The sequence below is a fragment of the Lithobates pipiens genome, unplaced genomic scaffold, assembly GCF_037356315.1.
Source record: "Lithobates pipiens isolate NorthernLeopardFrog02 unplaced genomic scaffold, aLitPip1_a1.2 Scaffold_3, whole genome shotgun sequence".
NCBI classification, from domain to species: Eukaryota; Metazoa; Chordata; class Amphibia; order Anura; family Ranidae; genus Lithobates; species Lithobates pipiens.
Window position 1 is genome coordinate 37,885,228 of NW_027507790.1, and position 21,282 is coordinate 37,906,509.

At 46.8% G+C, this 21,282-nt stretch overlaps 1 protein-coding gene and 2 non-coding genes across 3 annotated transcripts; 1 reads left to right on the forward strand and 2 right to left on the reverse strand.

The window, feature by feature from the left end:
* Positions 1-6,479: 6,479 nt before the first annotated feature.
* On the forward strand, positions 6,480-18,134 carry LOC143941227 (uncharacterized). Its single transcript, XM_077463278.1, has 3 exons — positions 6,480-7,567; positions 7,769-8,075; positions 18,041-18,134. Exons 1-3 carry the CDS (start codon positions 6,622-6,624, stop codon positions 18,132-18,134), a joined length of 1,347 nt encoding a protein of 448 aa, XP_077319404.1. The 5' UTR covers positions 6,480-6,621.
* LOC143941799 (U4 spliceosomal RNA) lies at positions 14,754-14,895 on the reverse strand. The gene has a single exon (XR_013264425.1). It is a non-coding gene; the product is annotated as a U4 spliceosomal RNA (small nuclear RNA).
* LOC143941788 (U4 spliceosomal RNA) lies at positions 17,646-17,786 on the reverse strand. Its single transcript, XR_013264415.1, has one exon. It is a non-coding gene; the product is annotated as a U4 spliceosomal RNA (small nuclear RNA).
* Positions 18,135-21,282: the final 3,148 nt, after the last annotated feature.

Consider the following 21,282-nt stretch of genomic DNA (forward strand, 5'->3'; position numbering starts at 1 on the left):
AAACGTTAAATTCACTTATTGCAATTTATCAAAAGTGCAAAAATGCTTTAGGGTCCTTTCACACGGGGCGGATCAGTTCTGATCCGCCCCGTGGATATCCGTTTGCTCAGCGGGGATCACTCCGCCGATCCCCGCTGAGCAGGGAGATGACAGCTCCGTCTCTGCACACTGCGCAGGGACGGACCTGTCACAGCGCCGCTCTCCCCTATGGGAGATCGGATGACGACGGACCGCAGTGCCCGTCGTCACCCGATCCGATCTGCAGACGGATGGAAAAATAGCTTTTTCCTCCGTCACACTTTTTCGGATCGGAGCGGGTCGGATGTCAGCGGACATGTCACCGCTGACATCCGACGCTCCATAGAGCTCTATGGAGCACCCGTTCAGGTCCGCCTGAAAAACTGACAGGCGGGCCTGAACGGGACGTTAGTGTGAAAGGGGCCTTAGTGCTAAACATGCAAAAAAGTGCCTTATTAACGATGACAATAACTACTGCAAAAAAGTGCTGCGTGCTACTTAAAGTGCCATAGTATATAGATTTTCTATCCTTGTGCGATTCTAAAGTCGCTAAATTGTAGCATGCGTTTTTTAGTTGATATGAAAGTCCAACGGCAAAAAAGACAAAAAAGACAATACAGCTCCAATAAAAGTTCTTCTATAGCAAAGGTGACTGTGTGCTTTAATTTTCAGTGGATTCCTGGATTGCAACCGGTGCGATTTTTCGTGTAAAAAGACAATAATCTGCACTCACCAGCTCCCTCTCCCCTTAAGGGGTTAATGCGCCTCCACAGTGTAAGCCCCTGTGTCGCTGTGCAGAGCTGGTCCAGTTAGTATCCAGTGGTAATCCAAAGATTTCCTCATTAAAAGCAAGATGAGGCAAACATAGTGTAATCCAGTTTTTTAAAACACTTTAATAAAATAGAAAGCTACTCACACAGAGGTTAAAAATACGTTTCAATGGATGTGGGTTACAACGTGTTTTGAATTCACCGCCACCATGCAAGAGTGTATTCACCTTAGGCCACACCCTACGCGTTTCGCCATCGGACGTCGTCTGGAGCCGAATATCCACTTGATTTTTCTCATACAATATTGGTTTCTTTTAATTTTTGTAGATCATTTTATGCGAGACATTTTTTGAGAGATATTGTCACGTAGGCACTTTTCACTTACACCTTTTATATATTTTTTTTACATATTCACACAGATCTTTGAAAAAACAAAATGTAAATTAATAGCAGGTGAGCCTGCAGTAGGTGTAATTAATAGTAGGTGAGCGCCGTTACTACCACCTCTGGCACATATTCAAGTTTTTTCACCTTCTGGGTGAATTTATATGGTAGTGGCAGCCCCTTTTCTTAACACTAGGGTTCCAATTCTGTTTTTTTAGGTTCTTCACATATAGTAATTCAATTTTATTTCACATTTAGGGTCCATAGCGCACCTACCCCCTCTTTTTTCCTACAGTTTGTTATTAACCACTTGACAACAGGGCACTTAAATCCCCCTCGTGACCAGACCAATTTTCAGCTTTCAGCGCTCTCACATTTTGAATGACAATTACTCAGTCATGCAACACTGTATCCAAATGATGTTTTTGTCCTTTTTTTCATACACATAGAGCTTTCTTTTGGTGGTATTCGATCACCTCTGGGTTTTTTATATTTTGCGCTATAAATGAAAAAAAAGACTGAAATATTTGAAAAAAAAAAAATAAAATTTTCTGTGATAAAATTTTGCCAATTATTAATTTTTCTTCATAAATTTTGGGCACAATTTATACTGCTACATATCTTTGGTAAAAATAACCCAAATTAGTGGATATTATTTGGTCTTTGTGAAAGTTAGAAAGTCTTTAACCTGTGGTGCAAATCATAAAAAATGATCACACCTGAAGTACTGGTGGCCTATCTCATTTCTTGCGACCCGAACAAGCCAGGAAAGTAAAATTACCCCCCAAATGACCCATTTTTTTGAAAGTAGACATTCCAAGGTATTTAGTAAGAGGCATGGTGAGCTTTTTGATGTTGTCATTTTTTTTCCCACAATTCTTTGCAAAATTAAGATTTTTTTTCCCACAAAATTTTCATTGTAATAGGTTATTTCTCTCACATGGCATGTGTATACCACAGATAATGCCCCAAAATACATTTTACTACTCCTCCTGAGTATTACAATACCACATGTGTGCGACTTTTAAACAGCCTAGCCACATTGAGAGGCCCAACATACAAGGAGCACCATCACCTGTTCTAGGAGCATAAATTACACATCTAACTTGTTGACTACCTATTACACTTTTGAAGGCCCTGGAGCACTAGGACAATGACACGTGACACTGATAACAGATGGCACATGACACTGACAGGTGGCACTGATGACAGGTGGCACTGATGACAGGTGGCACTGATGACAGGTGGCACTGATGACAGGTGGCACTGATGACAGGTGGCACTATGGGACACTGATGACACGTGGCACTTGGGACAGATGGCACTTTATTTCTTTTTCAATAACCACTGCAGCGGTTCATCTCTCCCTCCTGTCTCTGTGTGAGGAGGGAGAGCTGGTGTTCTGGCAGATAGTGTCCTGCCATCATATAGTGTCCGCCCTGTACTGCGCAGAAGAAGCTTCGGAAAATCTCTGAAGATGAACGGCGCCTGCGCCGTGAGTGGAGGTGGTAGCCCACCATCCAAGCGGACATAGGGTTGGGAAAATTAGAGGGCCCCTCATGGGCGAGCTTAGCTCGCCACGCTTCGGGCTCGGCCTCGCTGCTCTCAGCTCTTTTATATTCCTACTCCACTTGGATGTTGGGCATCGTTCATCCTTGGCTATTTTCGGAATCTGTGTGTGCTGTGTACTGCGCAGTACACAGCGGACACTATCATATATGATAGGACATCAGCAATGAGATAATCTCTCATTGGACACGCTGATCGTACTGTAAACAGCCGCTGTGACTGGCTGTGTCCAAGTGACATGACCAGCACAGAACTTCCCTGATGCGGGAGCGTGCATTGCAGAAGTAAACAGGAGGATGTCCTCCCAGCAATTGGCATCCGCGCTGCAGCTATCTTTTGGCTATAGCACAGATGTCTAGTGCTTAACCACTTGAGGACCGCCGTATTGCCAATGTACGTCAACACAATGGCACAGGCAGGCACAATCACGTAAATGTACGTGAATGCCTTCTAGCGGGTGGGGGGTCCGATCGGACCCCCTCCCGCTAGATACGGCGGTCCCTTTCGATGCCGGAGCGATCGGCGATGAGGGGATGGCCGTTGGTTTCCGCCCATCCCCTCTCGATCGCTCCTGGCCAGTGACGAACTTCCTCCCCTGTGAAAAATGTAAACACAGGAGGAGGAAGTGATGTCACACTCCTCGTGGCGGTCTTTTTGAACCGGACAGCGAGGAGTGAAGACCTTCAAGTAAGTGCACCAACAGTCCACTGACACATAGGTACACATTTCACCCCAGTCACCCCCCGATCGCCCCCCCGATCGCCCCCCCCCCCCAGTCACAGTGTCACTAATGCAGTGTTCATTTATTTATTGATCACTACATTTAGTGTCAGTTGTGACTGTAAAAAGTGTCAGGGCAGCTAGTGTTAGGCCCCTTTAGGTCCAGGGTAGCCCCCTACCCCCCCTAATAAAGGTTTAACCCCTTGATTGCCCTCCCAGTTAACCCTTTCACCCTCTTTTACCAGTGTCACTAAGCGATCGTTTTTCTGATCGCTGCAATAGTGTCACTGGTCCCGCTAGGAAGCTAGTTTTTTTTTTAGGTTCAACGCCAGGTTTTTATACCGTTAGGTACCCCAATATATAACCTAATAAAGGTTTTAACCCTTTGATTGCCCCTAGAGTTAACCCTTTCACCAGCGATCGCTGCATAAGTGTCACTGGTGACGCTGGTTAGCCAGTTAGTTATTTAGTTATTTAGGTTCCCCGTCAGCTTTTTATAAAGCTTCAGGTACCCCCATATAAATACCCAATAAAGGTTTTAACCCCTGATCACCCGGCGGGTGATATAAATTTGGTTTTAGGGTCAGAAAGGGTCTGCGTCGCCCCAGGCAGTGCTAGGTTAGTGCCAGCACCGCTAACACACACGCGCAAAGCATACACCTCCCTTAGTGGTATAGTATCCGAACAGATCAATATCTGATCTGATCAGATCTATACTAGCGTGCCCAGCAATTTAGGGTTCTAAAAAAACGCATTGTTAGCGGGATCAGCCCAGATACCTGCTAGCACCTGCGTTTTGCCCCTCTGCCCAGCCCAGCCCAGCCCACCCAAGTGCAGTATCGATCGATCACTGTCACTTACAAAACACAACACACATAACTGCAGCGTTCGCAGAGTCAGGCCTGATCCCTGCGATCGCTAACAGTTTTTTTTGGTAGCGTTTTATACAGTCGCTGACAGGCTAGGTGCTTTTTTACCTGTGAGTCTCACTACTGTACCCCTAAATTTAGAGCCCAAAATGGCAAAGCGAAGGTACACTAGTGAAGAGGCCTACACGTTTCTGAGCATGACAGATAGTGAAGAGGAAGACACTGATCTGTCAGATTCAGGCTCAGAATACGAACCTGTAGAGGACAGCGCCTCCATGTCAGATAGCTCTGACGACGAAGAAGAGGTCCCTGCTATTGTCAGGCGTACCCGACCCCGATTTTCTGATGTTGTTGAGGTGCAGGAACCGCAAGTCCCTCGTATGGAGTATAGAGCCAGTACTAGCGCCGCTCATCCTTTTGGTGAACTGGCAAGCACCAGCGGCCTAGTACACCCTGGACGTACATCCAGCACTGCAGTATCACGTGGTGACGTGGCGAGTCCCATAAGTGCAGTTCAAGCTGGCGAGGTGGCAAGCACAAGTAGTGTCCCGCTGCCACCAAGAAGAAGACAAAGACAGGCCCGTCGTACCCATAGTGCCCTTCCTGCAGAATTCGCCAATCCTGATTGGGTGCCCACCACTTCTGCAGAACCCGTACTTCCCCCATTCACTGCCCAACCCGGTATTCAGGTGGATACAGATGATTTTACGCCACTCGATTTTTATTCTCTGTATCTCACGGAAGATCTCTATAGATCTATTGTGGACCAAACCAATTTATATGCTGGTCAACGCATCGCCGCTAATCCCCAGTTGCCGTCTCTTGCCAGAGATTGGAAACCAGTTACGGTTTCCGAATTTAAGACGTTTTTGGGCCTTTCCCTCAACATGGGCACACACAAATTTATGCGGATGCGGGCTTATTGGTCCACGCATCCGGCTGACCACATGCCCGTGTTCTCTAACTCCATGTCCAGGAAACGATACGAGCAGATCTTGCGGTTCTTGCACTTCAGTGACAATGAACTTTGTCGTCCACGTGGAGACCCTGAATACGATCGGCTCTACAAAATTCGGCCCCTCATAAACCACTTCAACCAACGTTTTGCAGACTTGTTTACTCCCCAAAAAGTTGTCTGCGTTGATGAGTCCCTGGTTAAGTTTACTGGTCGCTTGTCATTCAAACAGTACATTCCCAACAAGCGTACCAGATACGGGGTCAAGCTCTATAAGTGCTGTGACAGGGCCACAGGCTATGCATGGAGCTTTATGGTTTATGAGGGTAAAGATAGTTACGTAGAGCCGGAGAACTGCCCTGATTACATAGGAAGCGCTGGCAAGATAGTGTGGAAATTGGTGTCACCCTTATTCGGAAAGGGGTACCACTTGTACGTGGACAACTATTACACCAGCGTGCCACTGTTTAGTCATTTATTTGATAATCAGATTGGAGCATGTGGCACCGTGCGACCTAATCGCCGGGGCTTTCCCCAGCGGCTTGTAGATTCCCGTCTTAGGCTGAGGGAGAGAGCCTGCTATCGGTGTAATAATTTGCTCGCTATGAAGTGGAGGGATAATAAGAATGTTTTCGTTCTTACCTCCCTTCATGCAGACACGACGGTCCAAATTTCTACGGCGACTGGTATTGTGGAGAAACCCCTCTGTGTCCAAGAATATAACAAAAATATGGGAGGGGTGGACCTCAATGACCAGATGTTGGCGCCGTATCTAACTTCCCGTAAGACCAGACGCTGGTACAAAAAAGTGTCTGCTTACTTATTTCAATTGGCTTTGCTGAATGCTTTTGTGCTATACAAAGCTTCAGGCGGAACATTAACCTTTCTTTTCTTCCAAAGAGAGGTTGTCACAGAGCTTCTGTTTCCAGACGGTTCTGTACCTCACCATTCCCAACCAAATGCAGTAAGCCGGCTGTATGAGAGGCATTATTCTTATGTCCTCCCGAGTACCCCTACCCAACGAGCCCCCCAAAAAAGATGTCGTGTCTGTAGCAAGCGCGGATATAGGCGTGACACCCGTTCTTATTGTCCACGCTGTCCTGGCCAGCCTGGTCTTTGTCAGGGTGAGTGTTTTGAACGCTACCATGAACGAGTGAAGTATTAGCGTAGGGTAAAAGTAAGTACGAGATTGCGGTCTTCCCTCCTCCCCCCCTCCGCATTACTACCTTCGGGCAGTAGATGCAAGAGCCTTTATAAAGGCTTCAGAGCGAAGACGTCGAGGAATCCAGAAGGAAGCCGCCGAAAGAACACCTGAAGCGACTTCTCTCTCTCCAAGATGATGGGGAAGAGCGAGAGAAAGACCAGCAAGAAGAACCCTGCTCCAGCCACTTCCACCAAGGTCCCCGGGGATGTTGCTGCCCCAACCCCCACCTCTACCCCGGCCAGCACCAGCCAGCCGGGACCAGCCAAGCCTTCCCCCCCTGCAGACGGGCTCCCTACCTTGGAGTCCTGGATGAAGCAGACGGTCGTGCTGCAACTGAAAGAGGTGGACGGAAGGGTCCCCGACATGACCCCGGAGATCTTCGGCAAGAAGATGATCCTGGAGCAGGGGTTCAGCAAAGCGGAAACGCTTTCGGTGCAGGCCTTCACAAGAGGTATATTTTTTATAACTTTTGTGTCTTTCCAGGCCTGCAGAAGATACTGGGATATGGTCAAGGCGAGTGGACCTGAATCCCCCTTCCGTAAGTTCGCTGCGAACTGCCCCATAACACGGGACGAGAAGTGGGTGACGGTGGCCATGAGGAACCCCCATACCTCAGGTAAGGATATAGCCACTTACCTCCAGAGGTTCTGCACCGTGGTGAAGGATCCCGTCCGAATCCTCGATGCCAACGGCTTCTGGATAGGTAAGTGGTCAGTACTCTGCAAGTTCAGGAAGGACCCTTCGGGGGACATCCTGCACCTGCAGCCCTGCTTCTCCCTGGGCAACTCCGCAGGCATCCTTTTCTACCCCGGTATACCCTTCACCTGCAACAGGTGTAGCAACACCGGACACATGGGGAAGGACTGCAAAGAACCTGCTTGCAGGTTCTGTAGGGTTGCAGGCCACGAGACCAAGGATTGCCCAAGGTCCAAAGCCTGCAACCTCTGCGGAGCGGCTGAGCACGTGTTCAAACACTGCCCCCAGCGGTCCCGGTCCTATGCTGGCGTCCTGATCCAGGGCAAACCATCCCCCAGCACCGGGAAGAAGCAGCCAGAAAAAGAACCACGGACGAAGACTGGTAAGTCCACCCCCACCCCTACCCCCACCCCTGTCCAGGCCCCAGCCCAGACCCCTGCCCCAGCCCCTGCCTCCAGCACACCCCCACCCACCCCCTCTGTGCTGGAGGTGAGCCCCCCCACCCTCCCCCCACCCACCCCGGACCTGTCCTCCCTGGAGGACTTCCCCACCCTCCCTTCCACCCCCACCAGTGGACTCTCAGGAAACCGGAAACGGAGGCCTAGGAGTCCAACAGCAGAGGAACCCGCTTCCTCCACTAAAAGGCCCACTGGCGACCAGCGCGAAAGCGAGGGACCAGAGCCAATAGTGGAGGACCTTGAGTCGGCGGGGGAGGAGGATGAGGACGTGGAGGGGGAGGAGGAGGTCATGGCCATCCCTGAGCCTGACCTCCCCTCCGACATCCACGTCCCCATCACCCAGAAAATGATGGATGCTGTCCTGCAGGAGCTCGGCCTGTCCGAGAACACAGGACAAGCAGAAGAGGCAGCAGAAGACCCCCCTCCGGGGAGGTAAGTTCGGTCCCTTACCGACTAGACCTCATACCCCTTTTTCATTATGGCAGAGATCTCAATCTTTTCCATTAATGTGAGGAGTATCAAGGATACATCTAGAAGGCAAGCGACACTGACATTTCTCGCCACACAGCAGAGTGATGTCTACATGCTCCAGGAGTGCGCACTTCCTCCACTGAGGAGGTACACTCATCTGACCTCCCAGTGGACCCTCGGTCCCTCCTACTGGTCTGGGGGTGGCGATTGTAAGTCGGCAGGTGTAGCCATTCTTGTCAGGGGTGGGCGCTTCGCGGTTGACTCCATCCATGAGCTAGTCTGTGGCCGTCTTCTGGTCATAGACGGCTCATGGGTGGGAGAGCCAATTAGGCTCATCAACGTGTACGCCCCCCCAGATAAGAATGAGCGGCTGGAACTTTTCCAGACCCTGCGGACCCAACTCGTCACCACCAGGGCAGTAGTAATCGGCGGTGATTTTAACTGTCCGATAGAGGAGGATGGGCGCAGCTCCAGCATGTACGCAAAACTTGATGCTACATCCAGGCTGCTCAAGGAGATGATCTCGGAGGCTTCCCTGCAGGACGCCGTGGGATCCATAGGGAGAGGTTCCGTGAACTACTCATGGTGCCGTCCCGATGGATCAGTGCGTTCCAGGATCGACTTCGTGCTCACTTCAAGAGCAGTCAAGCATCGCGATTTCTCCATGATCCCCTGCTTTTTCTCTGACCACAGGGCTATTCACTTTCGGGGTGACCTGGGCGAGGGCTTTGCCCGCGGACCAGGCTCCTGGAAGCTGAATAGTACCCTGCTGGAAAATGAGGAATTGATGGGGGAACTCCGGGAGGCCTACGCCACCTGGAAGGAGGAAAAGCGATTCTTCGGAAGGGTAAGTGACTGGTGGGAGTTTGTGAAAGTCAAGCTACGCAGCTTCTTTCAGGCAAGGGGACGACAGCAAGTGTGTGCCAGGAAGAAGGAACTCAGGAGACTGCAACGTCAGTTGCAGTCCCTGCAGGACCTTCACCACTGTGGCTGGGACGTTAGGCAGGACCTGGAGGACACCAAGAAGAGCCTGAAAGGGCACTTTGAGGAAGAATCCAGGCACATTGTCTTCCGTGCCAAGGTGGAGAACCTTGAGAAAGGTGAGAAGTGTAATTCTTTCTTTTTCAGGAAACTCCACTCAGGACACACACCCTTGTCTGAGCTGCGTGACGAGACCGGAACACTCCAGAAGGGAAAGGAGGCTGTGATGCAAGTGGTCAGCGACTACTACACTAACCTCTACTCCCCGAAAACAACAGACTCACAGGCAGCCGACAGGTTCCTGTCAGGTATCTCTAACCAAATTGATCCTGCAGGTTCGTCGGACGTCAACGCCCCCTTGGTGTTGGAGGAGCTGCACTCTGCCGCTAAATCCTTTAGGCAAGGCAGGACCCCGGGCTGCGATGGTCTCCCAGTTGAACTTTATGTAACGCTGTGGGATCTCGTAGGCCCGGACCTGCTCGAGCTGTACGAGGAGATGGTGGTGGAGGGCAGAATGCCTCCGACCCTAAGGGAGGGGATGATCACGATTTTGTATAAGCGCAAGGGGGAGAGATCGGACCTGAATAACTGGCGTCCGATCTCTCTTCTGAACGTGGACTACAAAATCCTCGCCAAGGTTTTGGCCAACAGGCTGAAATCTGTCATCGGACAGATCATCCACCCGGATCAGACTTGTGGCATTCCTGGTCGCAGGATTGCGGACAGCCTCGCGCTCGTCCGGGACACGGTCCAGTACATTCATGGCCGCCGTGTGCACGCGGCCCTGGTCAGCCTTGACCAGGAGAAGGCCTTTGACCGTGTCTCCCATGAGTTTATGTGCAGCGCTCTGCGCAGGTTCGGTCTTGGGGAAATGTTCTGTTCATATGTAAATGTAATGTACAATGAAATTTGTAGTGTGGTGTTGGTGAACGGTTGGAAAACTGACCCCTTTCCAGTGTTGTCTGGGGTCAGACAAGGCTGCCCTCTCTCACCTCTGCTTTTTGTCTGTTGTATAGAGCTCTTCGCCCGAAGCATCAGACGGAACCCAGAGATCAGAGGGATCACCGCACCAGGACCGGACAGACGGGAGGTCAAGTGCTCGCTCTACATGGATGATGTGACGGTGTTCTGTGCCGACCGGCACTCCATCAACACACTCGCCCAGACGTGTGAGGACTTCGGCCAAGCTTCAGGGGCAAAAGTCAACTGCGGGAAGTCGGAAGTCATGCTCTTCGGAAAGTGGTTCCTGCCTTCTTCTGCACCTATGCCCTTCAGCGTCAAAGCAGACTTCATCAAAATCCTTGGGGTCTGGTTTGGAGCAGAGGGTGCAGCCCTGAAGTCCTGGGAAGAACGACTGGCAAAGATGCGACAGAAGTTTGGACTTTGGAGCCTCCGAGAACTCACCATCGAAGGTAAAACACTGGTACTCCGCAGCGAGATTCTCCCTGTGTTGCAGTACCTCGCCCAGGCCTGGCCCCCCCGGGTTAACACCTGCAAGGCCATCACCAGGGCAGTGTTTCACTTCATCTGGAGCTCCAAAATGGACAGAGTAAAGCGGGCGGTTATGTTCAAGGAACCCCTCAAGGGCGGTAAGGGCGTGCCCGACATCGCCACTCTACTGAGGGTCTTCTTTGCCTGTAACTGCATCCGCAGAACTTTGGTGGACAGAACTGTAGACTCTGGCGGTAACTCCATGTCCCGTTTTTTCCTCCTGCCTCTCTGGAGGTCCCTTGGATGGGACAAATGGGACAGCTCCATCCCCTACAACTGGGACACTCCTTGGTATTACTTGGACACTTTCAAGTTTATTAAGGAGCAGGGGCTACATGGAGTGAAGCCCGACTTGTGGAAGCCAAAAACTATCCACAAGTTGATTAGAGCATCAGACATTGTTGAGACGGTTCCAGGCCTCCCTTCAGCCACTTGCAAAGTGGTCTGGAGGAATGTTTCTTCAAAGAGACTTACCAACAGGCACAAAGATCTGGCATGGATGGCAATCCAAGGGGGGTTGCCACTCAGGACATTCATGCATGCCAGAAACCTGTGCAGATACAGACACTGCCCCTTTTGCATCATCCAGGAGGAAACTGCCCTGCATGTCTTCTGGGAGTGTCCCTTTGCACAGGGCCTGTTGAGGGCTCTGGAACCTGATCTCAAAGACTTTGTTCCACAGACTGCTATAACACACTTTGGTGTGTTAAACGGACTCTTTTGTGGGACTCACTCACAAGAGGACATTGATAGTGCCTGGCGGGTGCTGTGTTGTTTTAAGGACGCTGTTTGGTGCGCCAGAAAGCGCCTCATCCACCAGAGGGAGAGGATGTCCATCCAGGACTGCCGCAGACTGATTCACAGTCTGCTCAGAGACTATCACCTGATGGACAACAAGGAGGAAGAGGAGGTCTGAAGATTTCCCCTTCCCCCCCCACCCTCCCACCACTATGTACCCTTTTTGGCAGTTCAATAAAGCTTCGGGCCTGTGAACTCTTTTTCCCCTCCCCTCCCCACCTTCTCCAACCCCCCCCCCCATCACACCTGTTGCTCATTGAAATGTCATTTTGATTTTGACTTTGACTAAAGACTGTATGACTTGACATGTATTTAGTAATGGTTTTTGGTAATGCTTTCAGGGTAATGCGGCGTCATGCATGATGTGATGTTTCGGGGTATTATTACTCTGCACAACACATCAGGCATCATACCGCAGGATGAATGTAATTTATTTGTATGTTTGGAACTGTATTGTCATGTAGTGTATTTTATGCGCTGCGTCGCAGTACAGTGTGGAATGTACCCTGTTAAAAGTATTTAGTTTTTTGTATATTTTCTTGAAAAATAAAGTATACATTTTCAATCAAAAAATTAACCTTTCTTTTCTTCCAAAGAGAGGTTGTCACAGAGCTTCTGTTTCCAGACGGTTCTGTACCTCACCATTCCCAACCAAATGCAGTAAGCCGGCTGCATGAGAGGCATTATTCTTATGTCCTCCCGAGTACCCCTACCCAACGAGCCCCCCAAAAAAGATGTCGTGTCTGTAGCAAGCGCGGATATAGGCGTGACACCCGTTCTTATTGTCCACGCTGTCCTGGCAATCCTGGTCTTTGTCAGGGTGAGTGTTTTGAACGCTACCACACACTAGTGAAGTATTAGCGTAGGGTACAGCATTTCACAGGCTAGGCACACTTACACAGGGTCTCCCAAGATGCCATCGCATTTTGAGAGACCCGAACCGTTACAGTTACAGTTTACAGTTCAAAAAAAAGTGTATAAAAAAAAATAAAAAAAAAAAGTAAAATAAAAAAACCAAAAAAAATATAAAATATAAAAACCAAAAATAGTTGTCGTTTTATTGTTCGTTCTTCTCTCTCTTCTCTCTCTTCTCTCTCCTCTCTCTCCTCTCTCTCCTCTCTCTCCTCTCTCTCCTCTCTCTCCTCTCTCTCCTCTCTCTCCTCTCTCTCCTCTCTCTCCTCTCTAATTTTTTATACTTTACTGGTTTACTGTGTTATTGTTAACCATTTTTCATGTTTTCAGGTACGCCATTCAGCTGCAGCGTGGATTTATTTATCTTGACAGCAACAGCGTTTGCTCCCACGATACATAAAGCCGTGACTCCAGTGCTGTAGGCGGTGATTTCACCACCACAGTTAAAAAAGAGCATATATGCCGAAGCATGGGGGCATAAGGGGTGGAGGAGTGATTTTGCTCCTAATGCCGCGTACATACGGTCAAAATTCCGACAGGGGGCTTGCCCATGGAAAAGTTTGAACGTATGTACGCGGCATAACTTTTTTGCGGGAAGATGCCCCCATGCTTCGGCATATATAAATGGTGCATGTATGTCCATCATTAGAAGTGGGTGGATGAAGGGAGGTATCTAATGGTGGGCATACCCACCGATCAATCTCTTTTTTTTCGTTCAGACAACATGACTCTCAGTAAATAGCTTGGGGTGTCTACTTTCCAAAATGGGGTAATTTGGGGGGGTTTTGTGCTATTTTGGCATTTTATGGCCTTTGCACCCTTAGAAATCCTGAAGGTGGTGATTGGTTTTCGGGGTGCCGTACGCGACTAGACTCCCAAAAAGTCCCACACATGTGGTATCCCCATACTCGGGAGAAGTAGCTGAATATATTTTGGGGTGCAATTCCACATATAACCATGGCATGTGTGAGCAATATATCATTTAGTGACAACTTTTTGTACATTTTTTTTTTTTTTTTTAGTCATTATTCAATCCCTTAGGACAAAAAAAATAAATATTCAATGGGCTCAACATACCCATCAGCAGTTTCCTTGGGGTGTCTACTTTCCAAAATGGGGTCATTTGGGGGGGTTTTGTGCCATCTTGGCATTTTATGGCCGTCAAAACTGTGATAGGTAGTGATAGGTAGTGAGGAGTAAAATAAAAAAATTATGCCCTTAGAAATCCTGAAGGCGGTGCTTGGATTTCGGGGTCCCGTACGCGGCTAGGCTCCCAAAAAGTCCCACACATGTGGTATCCCTGTACTCAGGAGAAGCAGCAGAATGTATTTTGGGGTGTCATTTCACATATGCCCATAGCATGTGTGAGCAATATATCATTTAGTGACAACTTTGTGCAAAAAAAAAAAAAAGTTTGTAATATTCCCGCAACTTGTGGCAAAATATAAAATATTCCATGGACTCAACATGCCTCTCAGTAAATAGCTTGGGGTGTCTACTTTCCAAAATGGGGTCATTTTGGGGGGTTTTGTGCTATTTTGGCTTTTTATGGCCTTCGAAACTGTGATAGGTAGTGAGGGGTGAAATCAAAAAGGTGGTGATTGGTTTTCGGGATGCCGTGCGCGACTAGACTCCCAAAAAGTCCCACACATGTGGTATCCCCGTACTCGGGAGAAGTAGCGGAATATATTTTGGGGTGCAATTCCACATATAACCATGGCATGTGTGAGCAATATATCATTTAGTGACAACTTTTTGTACTTTTTTTTTTTTTTGTCATTATTCAATCCCTTAGGACAAAAAAAATAAATATTCAATGGGCTCAACATACCCATCAGCAGTTTCCTTGGGGTGTCTACTTTCCAAAATGGGGTCATTTGGGGGGGGGGGGGGTTTGTACTGCCCTGCCATTTTAGCACCTCAAGAAATGAGATAGGCAGTCATAAATTAAAAGCTGTGTAAATTCCAGAAAATGTACTCTAGTTTGTAGACGCTATAACTTTTGCGCAAACCAAAAAATATACGCTTATTGACATTTTTTTTACTAAAGACATGTGGCTGAATAAATTTTGCCCTCAATGTATGACTAAAATTTAGTTTATTCGATTTTTCTTATAACAAAAAGAAGAAAATATCATTTTTTTTCAAAATTTTCGCTCTTTTTCCATTTATATCGCAAAAAATAAAAAATCGCAGAGGCAATCAAATACCATCAAAAGAAAGCTCTATTTGTGGGAAGAAAAGGACGCAAATATCGTTTGGGTGCAATATTGCATGACCGCGCAATTACCAGTTAAAGCAGCGAAATTGCAAAAACACCTCTGGTCCTTCAGGTATTTTAGGTCCGGAGCTGAAGTGGTTAAAACGAAACTACATTGCTAGTAATTTTAACTAAAACATATACCAGTTTCATTATTAGCAGCATCATTAGTTCTATTCTTGTACCGGATGATTCAGTCTCCTTAGAGACTGTCAAAAATTGTCATTGCCGACTATATTGCAAGTCGTCATGACGGGGTATTGGTAAAAAGTTTTCAATTAGCAATAATCGCGCCTCAGTTAAACTTCATTGGCTACAATACTGCCGCTGCGCAAAGCTACTGATAGATGGCAACAGTGAGCACCCTCCTACAGGAACATCGCACTGAGCTCAGGGGGAGTCACATCGGAACGCTTTATTTTCTATCTATTCTATATCTTACTTGTCCTATAAACATTCCATATTACAAATAACACGTGAACACATTTCTTACACCAATCATCTATAACTATCTATATGTAAGACAGGCTGTTTGAGTTACTGCTGCATTGTGGGTATTGTATTCAAATGATTCGACACACAGCTCCGCCTCCTATTGGTTCTAGGACAGACCTTCCCGCAGTTCTTTCCTTTCTATTGTTTCCAGGAACAGGCTCCAGACAATTCTTCACACACGATATAGAGCAGGGGCCAGCAACCTAAGGCCTGCGGTCCACACCCAGCCCGCCGCCGCTAAATGTCCAGCCCGTCATTGCCCGCGGTGACTCCATGTGCGCCCGGCATGCAGACATTTTCGCGGGTCTCTTCAATGGACAACGGCTGGTATCACAGGGCTGGATGAGGGCAGAAACTGCTGGAGTTAACTTTCTGAATTAAATAGAAGGGGATTGGTTGTCAGGCAATCCAAGCAACCAATAACCAGCCTGTTAATGTGAAACATTAACTTCAGAAGTTCCCACCCTCATTCAGCCCTGTGATATCGGCTGATCGCTGCTTAACACCTGTTTAAGGTAGGAGAGTTCTACCTCCACAGTGTGTGTGTGTGTGTGGGGTGGGGTGCAGAAGACACTACAGTGGGGGTGCAGGGGACAGAAGACACTGCTTTGGGTGGCATAGGGACTGCTATGGGGGGGGGGGGGGGGGCAGAGGACACTGCTATGGGGGATATTTTCTTTGGAAGAATAAATTACCTCTAATGTTGGGTGTTCTATTTTTGTCCATGCTGCTGGATTATGTAAAACTATTAGAATAGTCTTTTACATTTTAGAATGTGGTGCCTTGAGATTGTCCATCATTTTGACGGGTGACTCGACTTAAAAAAAAAAAAAGGTTAAGAAACACTGATCTATAACACTATTTATATATACATACATACACATAATATATATATATATATATATATATATATATATATATATATATATATACACATATATATACACATACATACATATATATACACATACATACATATATATACACATACATATACACATACATATATATATATATATATATATATATATATATATATATTTTTTTTTTTTTTTTTTTGAAAAGCCCATGGCGTGTGAAACACACTCAAAATCTTCACCTGGATGCCAAAAAAATGTGTACAGAACATATGTATGTGAAACACAAAAATGTGTGTACAAAAGCCCTCTAAAATCAGAGAGCCTTGCCCAGATCCCCTGGGGCGCGAGGCTCCAGACGGGGACTGGGGTACTTTACACTTGGTCCATGTGGCCAAAACCAGATGGACGCCTTTCTCTGGAGGATCTGCTGAAACAGACCCACCCAAGTACTCGGTAGAGCTCCCCTGAAGGGAGACCCCATGAGAGAGGGTGAACCAAGCTAGAAGGCCATGTCCACCCCCTCCCAAGACTTTCAGGGCAGACCCGAGGACCTACACCCTACCAGTCAAATGTGCAAACATAAAAATATAAAAAGTGACAAACAAGGGCATAAATAAAAGAAAGTGGGGAGAAGGAAGTGAGGAGGAGAGTGAAAAGTATTCATTGTGTAAAACAATGACCAGGCCATCTATACCACAATATAATTGGACTTGGCCAACACAGCAGCTTTTTCCACTTGAGTGTGATTGCAATACTGATCAGCCCATGCCGTGTTATACAGTGTCAGACAATCTCAGGGTGGACATACACATGCAGATAGCCGGACGATTTTCGGTCTCTCACAAGCACCACCACCTAGTTGAGGTCAATCAGTTTCTGAGTGTTAAGGTGGCACAATCTTTAACTGTATAGTAGGCTGGACTCAACAGGATTGAGTAGGAGCTAAATGAGATATATAAATCTATAGGCCAATAGGCTAGCATGGCATGCAAGTTCCCCCTGTTGTAAGGAGGACATTCTGGGGATGTTTAACCATTGAATACTTATGCAATCCAAGCCGGTAAGTATACACACTCTGAGAAACAGGTAATGGGGTGGACATATATGGGTGGGACTCAACAGGATTGAGTAGGACAATAATCTATAGGCCATGCAGCGTGTCACTTGCCACCCAGATTCAGCTTGTCACTTGCCACCATCACCTGTAAAATCTAAAGGCGATTTGTAGGAGTGAGGGCAGGCAGTGAGAAATGATGTAATCATCTCTGCTCGCCCGCAAATCTGTCAAGCCTTGCTGTAAGGGGGATGCGAGGTGGGAATTTAGAGATGATGTCACAAATCTCCGCTCACCCCCCCCCCCACAAAGCGAAGACAGAGCAGTCTTTGTGGCCCGGCTGCAGAGGCCCCCAGGCCTGGGGACCACGGATTTAGTGTGTATACACCAATTCATGCCACTCCCAGGATTCAGAAGATATGGACGTTTTTGCAAGAAAATTCACAAAGAGCCTTTTTATCAGCCGTCTAACAAGAGTTTCAGGTCCACAACTGCCCAGTCATAGACTACAGAACAGTTTTTAGAGAAAGAAATCCTACTCGCAGGGCATAAGAATACGGACACTGAAGTCTAGATCGAGCAGAACTTTACATTATTTTAAAGTAACCTAGTATCATGAAAGTCTACATATCAACGTAAATAAGCTTACATTAGCTCTATTATTAAACTATATAGTTCAGTCTCCGTAGAGACTGTCAAAAATTGCCGGTGCCGGCTATATTGCAAGCCGTCACGGCGGGGTATTGGGAAAAGTTTTCAATTAGCAATAATCGCGCCTCGGATAAACCTCATTGGCTACGATACTGCCACTGCGCAAAGCTACCGATTATTAAGAACAGCGAGCACCCTCCCACAGGAACATCGCACTGAGCTCAGGGCGAGTCACACCGGAACGCTTTATTTTCTATCTATTCTATCTTACTTGTCCTATAAACATTCCATGTTACAAATAACATGTGTACACATTTCTTACACCAATCATCTATAACTATCTGTATGCAAGACAAACTGAGTTACTGCTGCATTGTGGGTATTGTATTCAAATAACTCTTTACACAGCTCCTATTGGTTCTAGGAACGGCTTTCCTTTCTATTGGTTCCAGGAACAGGCTCCAGACAATTCTTCTCTCAGGATACAGAGGGAAGAGACGTGTCCTGAATATGACTGAACAGCACCGAGCTACACAATGTCATCATATATTACATATCACGGTATGGACGGGCAAACCCTGCTCACTATCGCCATCTATTGGTTGTCAGAAGCACTACATGTGACCGGCTTCCTAAAGAATGCGCTTTGTTTAGCTCGGCCAGCACCATCAATCACCACAAATGTCATGTACAAGAGGAGAAAAAAAAAAAAAAAAAAAAAAAAAAAAAAAGCTATATATAAACACACAATGTTCAATCATTTTGAATGATTTCAAAGTAATCCAGGAAATGTTAAAAACGTGATTTCATTTTTCTGGCACTCCAAATCATCATATGGTAGAAACCATCTGCCAGGCAGCAGCATGCTCTTCTCACCTTTATCAACCAACATTTCCAAACGTGATCAGGAAAAGTTAGTTCAAATGTCTTAGCACACTGCTTTGCCTCTGAAAACTGATCCACAGTGGATCGTTTTTTTTTTAAAGGCGTCTAACACCCCCTTACCACCAACTTTAACCCTCAAAATGCTAGTCCACTAAGCACGTGGTTGCAACACAGACCCATTTACTTGAATAAGTTGCATTCAACCGCGGTACTGCCTGACAATTGTGACATGCCATTTTATTTTGCTGCTTTCCTTTACAGCTGGGGCAAGCCTTGAGCTGCTGCATTTTTGGGGTTAGATGGGAATAAAACCGCATTCCAACCACCAGTGGCAGCTGGTGCTCCATTTTTTATTTTTATTTTGGGGTGTGGCAAACCCCCCTGCCTGCCGTGCTTGCAAGCCTCGCACTTACCCCATCCAGCTTGTCCTCCCAGCCAATCCAGTCACTTCTCCCGACCAATCCGGTCTTATGATCGACTTCCTGTCCTGATTGGCTGGGAGGAGAAGCAGGAAGACGATAGCGAATCAACATTCGCTAATGTCGCAAACGGGTGGGCTCGGGGCACAGTGAACTGTGCCCGAGCCCACCATTTTTGAAGACAATTAGAGCCTCCAGCTCAAATTATGTACTTCACAAAAAAAAGAGAAAAAAAAACTAGAACTTTATGCGTCCGGCACCCCGCATGGAGATTGGGGAGGGGGTAGTGCCCCTGCGCCTCTCATGGATGGTTTACCACTGCCAACCACCTACCTTTAGTGTCACCCATGTGAACAGGCCCTAACATGTGGAGATCCAGAGAACCAGTATTGCAAAATGTATGTCTCATATATTTCATATATCTCAATTAAAATGATTCTAAACTCTGCCTTCCAGAAGGTTTACCCCCCGCCCCCCTCACGACCAGGCCATTTTTAGCGATATAGCACTGCATTACTTTAACTGACAATTGCGTTGTACCCAAACAAAATGTATATCCTTTTTCCCCCACAAATAGAGCTTTCTTTTGGTAGTATTTGATCACCTCTGCAGTTTTTATTTTTTACGCTATAAACAAAAAAAAAAAGAAGAGTGACCATTTTGAAACACAATATTTTGTACTTTTTGCTATATCAAAAAAAACGTAAAAAAAACTAAATTTCTTCACCAGTTTAGGCCAATATGTATTCTTCTACAGGATTTTGGTAAAAAAATAAAAATAAATAAATAAAACGCAACAAGCGTATATTGATTGGTTTGCGCAAAAGTTATAGCGTCTAAAAAATAGGGGATGGATTTATGGTATATTTATTCTTTTTTTTTTTTAAACTAGTAATGGCAGTGATCTGCGAGTTGTATCGGGACTGCAACATTGCGACAGACACATTGGACACTTTTGACATTTTTTGGGACCAGTGACCTTCATACAGCGATCAGAGCTAAAAATAGCCATTGATTACTATATAAATGTCACTGGCAAGGAAGGGGGTTAATACTAGGGGGCAATCAAGGGGTTAACTGTGTTCACTCATGTGTGTTCTAACTGTGGGGGGGATGTAGCCGACTAGAGGAGGAAAGAGATCTTTGTTCCTACTTAGCAGGGACACACGGTCTCCTCTCCCCTGCCAGAATCGGGATATGTGTGTGTTTTCACGAGTGATTGCGGGTGCCCAGCAGGCTTTGGGGACATGCTGCGGGCGTGCTACAGCGTCTTAAAGAGTCCATGTACAGCTACGACGGCTCGCGCAGGGGAGCCAACCTGCCTCAGTATAACTGCAATTGCTGGTCAGGAAGGGGTTAAAGTGGAACTTCAGTCATTTTTGCCTCTGCTTTGTCAATCCCCTCTGGTCAGAGAGCATGCTGGGCTTTGTAGTTCCCTGTCCCATACAAGGCTATGGGGCCATTCTGGCTGGGGAATACATGTCCCAGAATCACTTACAGCTGCCCCTTCTGCTAATGAAGTCCTTGTGATTGGCTCCTATCCTCCTGCCAATACGGATGCAGGGGAGGGAGCAGATGGGTGGCTTGGCTGTACGAGCACCACTCAAATTAACATTGGAGTCAAGCGAGGAGAGGAAGGGGGGAGAAAGCCCCCGCAGGAGCTGATAGGCACGCTCTTTCTTGTGAGAATACGGGGATGATGCAGAGCTGTGGGCACCCGCTACACAAGAAAAAGGACTTTTAATTGGGGAGGCAATGCACATGGGGCACAGTATAATGTTAGGGGGGCCATGGCCCCTCGGCCCCCCCCCCCCGGTGATGCTACTGGCTGCCACATCTAAGAATTTGTAAGCCGCAATATAATAAATTTGACCACTTGGGTTTAACCACTTGCCATCAGGCTGTTGTACTTAACCACTGGGCACTTAAACACCCTTAATAACCAGACCAATTTTCAGCTTTCGGTGCTCTCACATTTTGAATGACAATTACTCAGTCATGCAACACTGGACCTATATGAAATTTTTGTCCTTTTTTTCACACAAATGGAGCTTTCTTTTGGTGGTATTTAATCACCGCTCGGTTTTTTATTTTTTGTGCTATAAAAGAAAAAAATACAGAAAATTCTGTAAAAAATGAATTTTTCTTTGTTTCTGTTATAAAATTTAGCAGATTAGTAATTTTTTCTTCATAAATTTTGGCCAAAATTTATACTACTACATATCTTTGGTAAAAAATAAGTACAAATTGGTGGATATTATTTGGTCTTTGTGAAAGTTATAGAGTCCACATCTGTGGTGCCAATATCTGAAAATTGATCACACCTGAAGTACTGACGGCCTATTTCAATTCTTGAGACCCT

Bases quoted from the DNA above. Each gene is read 5' to 3' on its own strand.
- LOC143941227 (XM_077463278.1), top strand. From the start codon at position 6,622: ATGATGGGGAAGAGCGAGAGAAAGACCAGCAAGAAGAACCCTGCTCCA. The intron at 7,568-7,768 runs GTAAGTCCACCC...GTGGACTCTCAG, and splicing joins AGAACCACGGACGAAGACTG to GAAACCGGAAACGGAGGCCT. The intron at 8,076-18,040 runs GTAAGTTCGGTC...TATTGGTTCTAG, and splicing joins GAAGACCCCCCTCCGGGGAG to GAACGGCTTTCCTTTCTATT.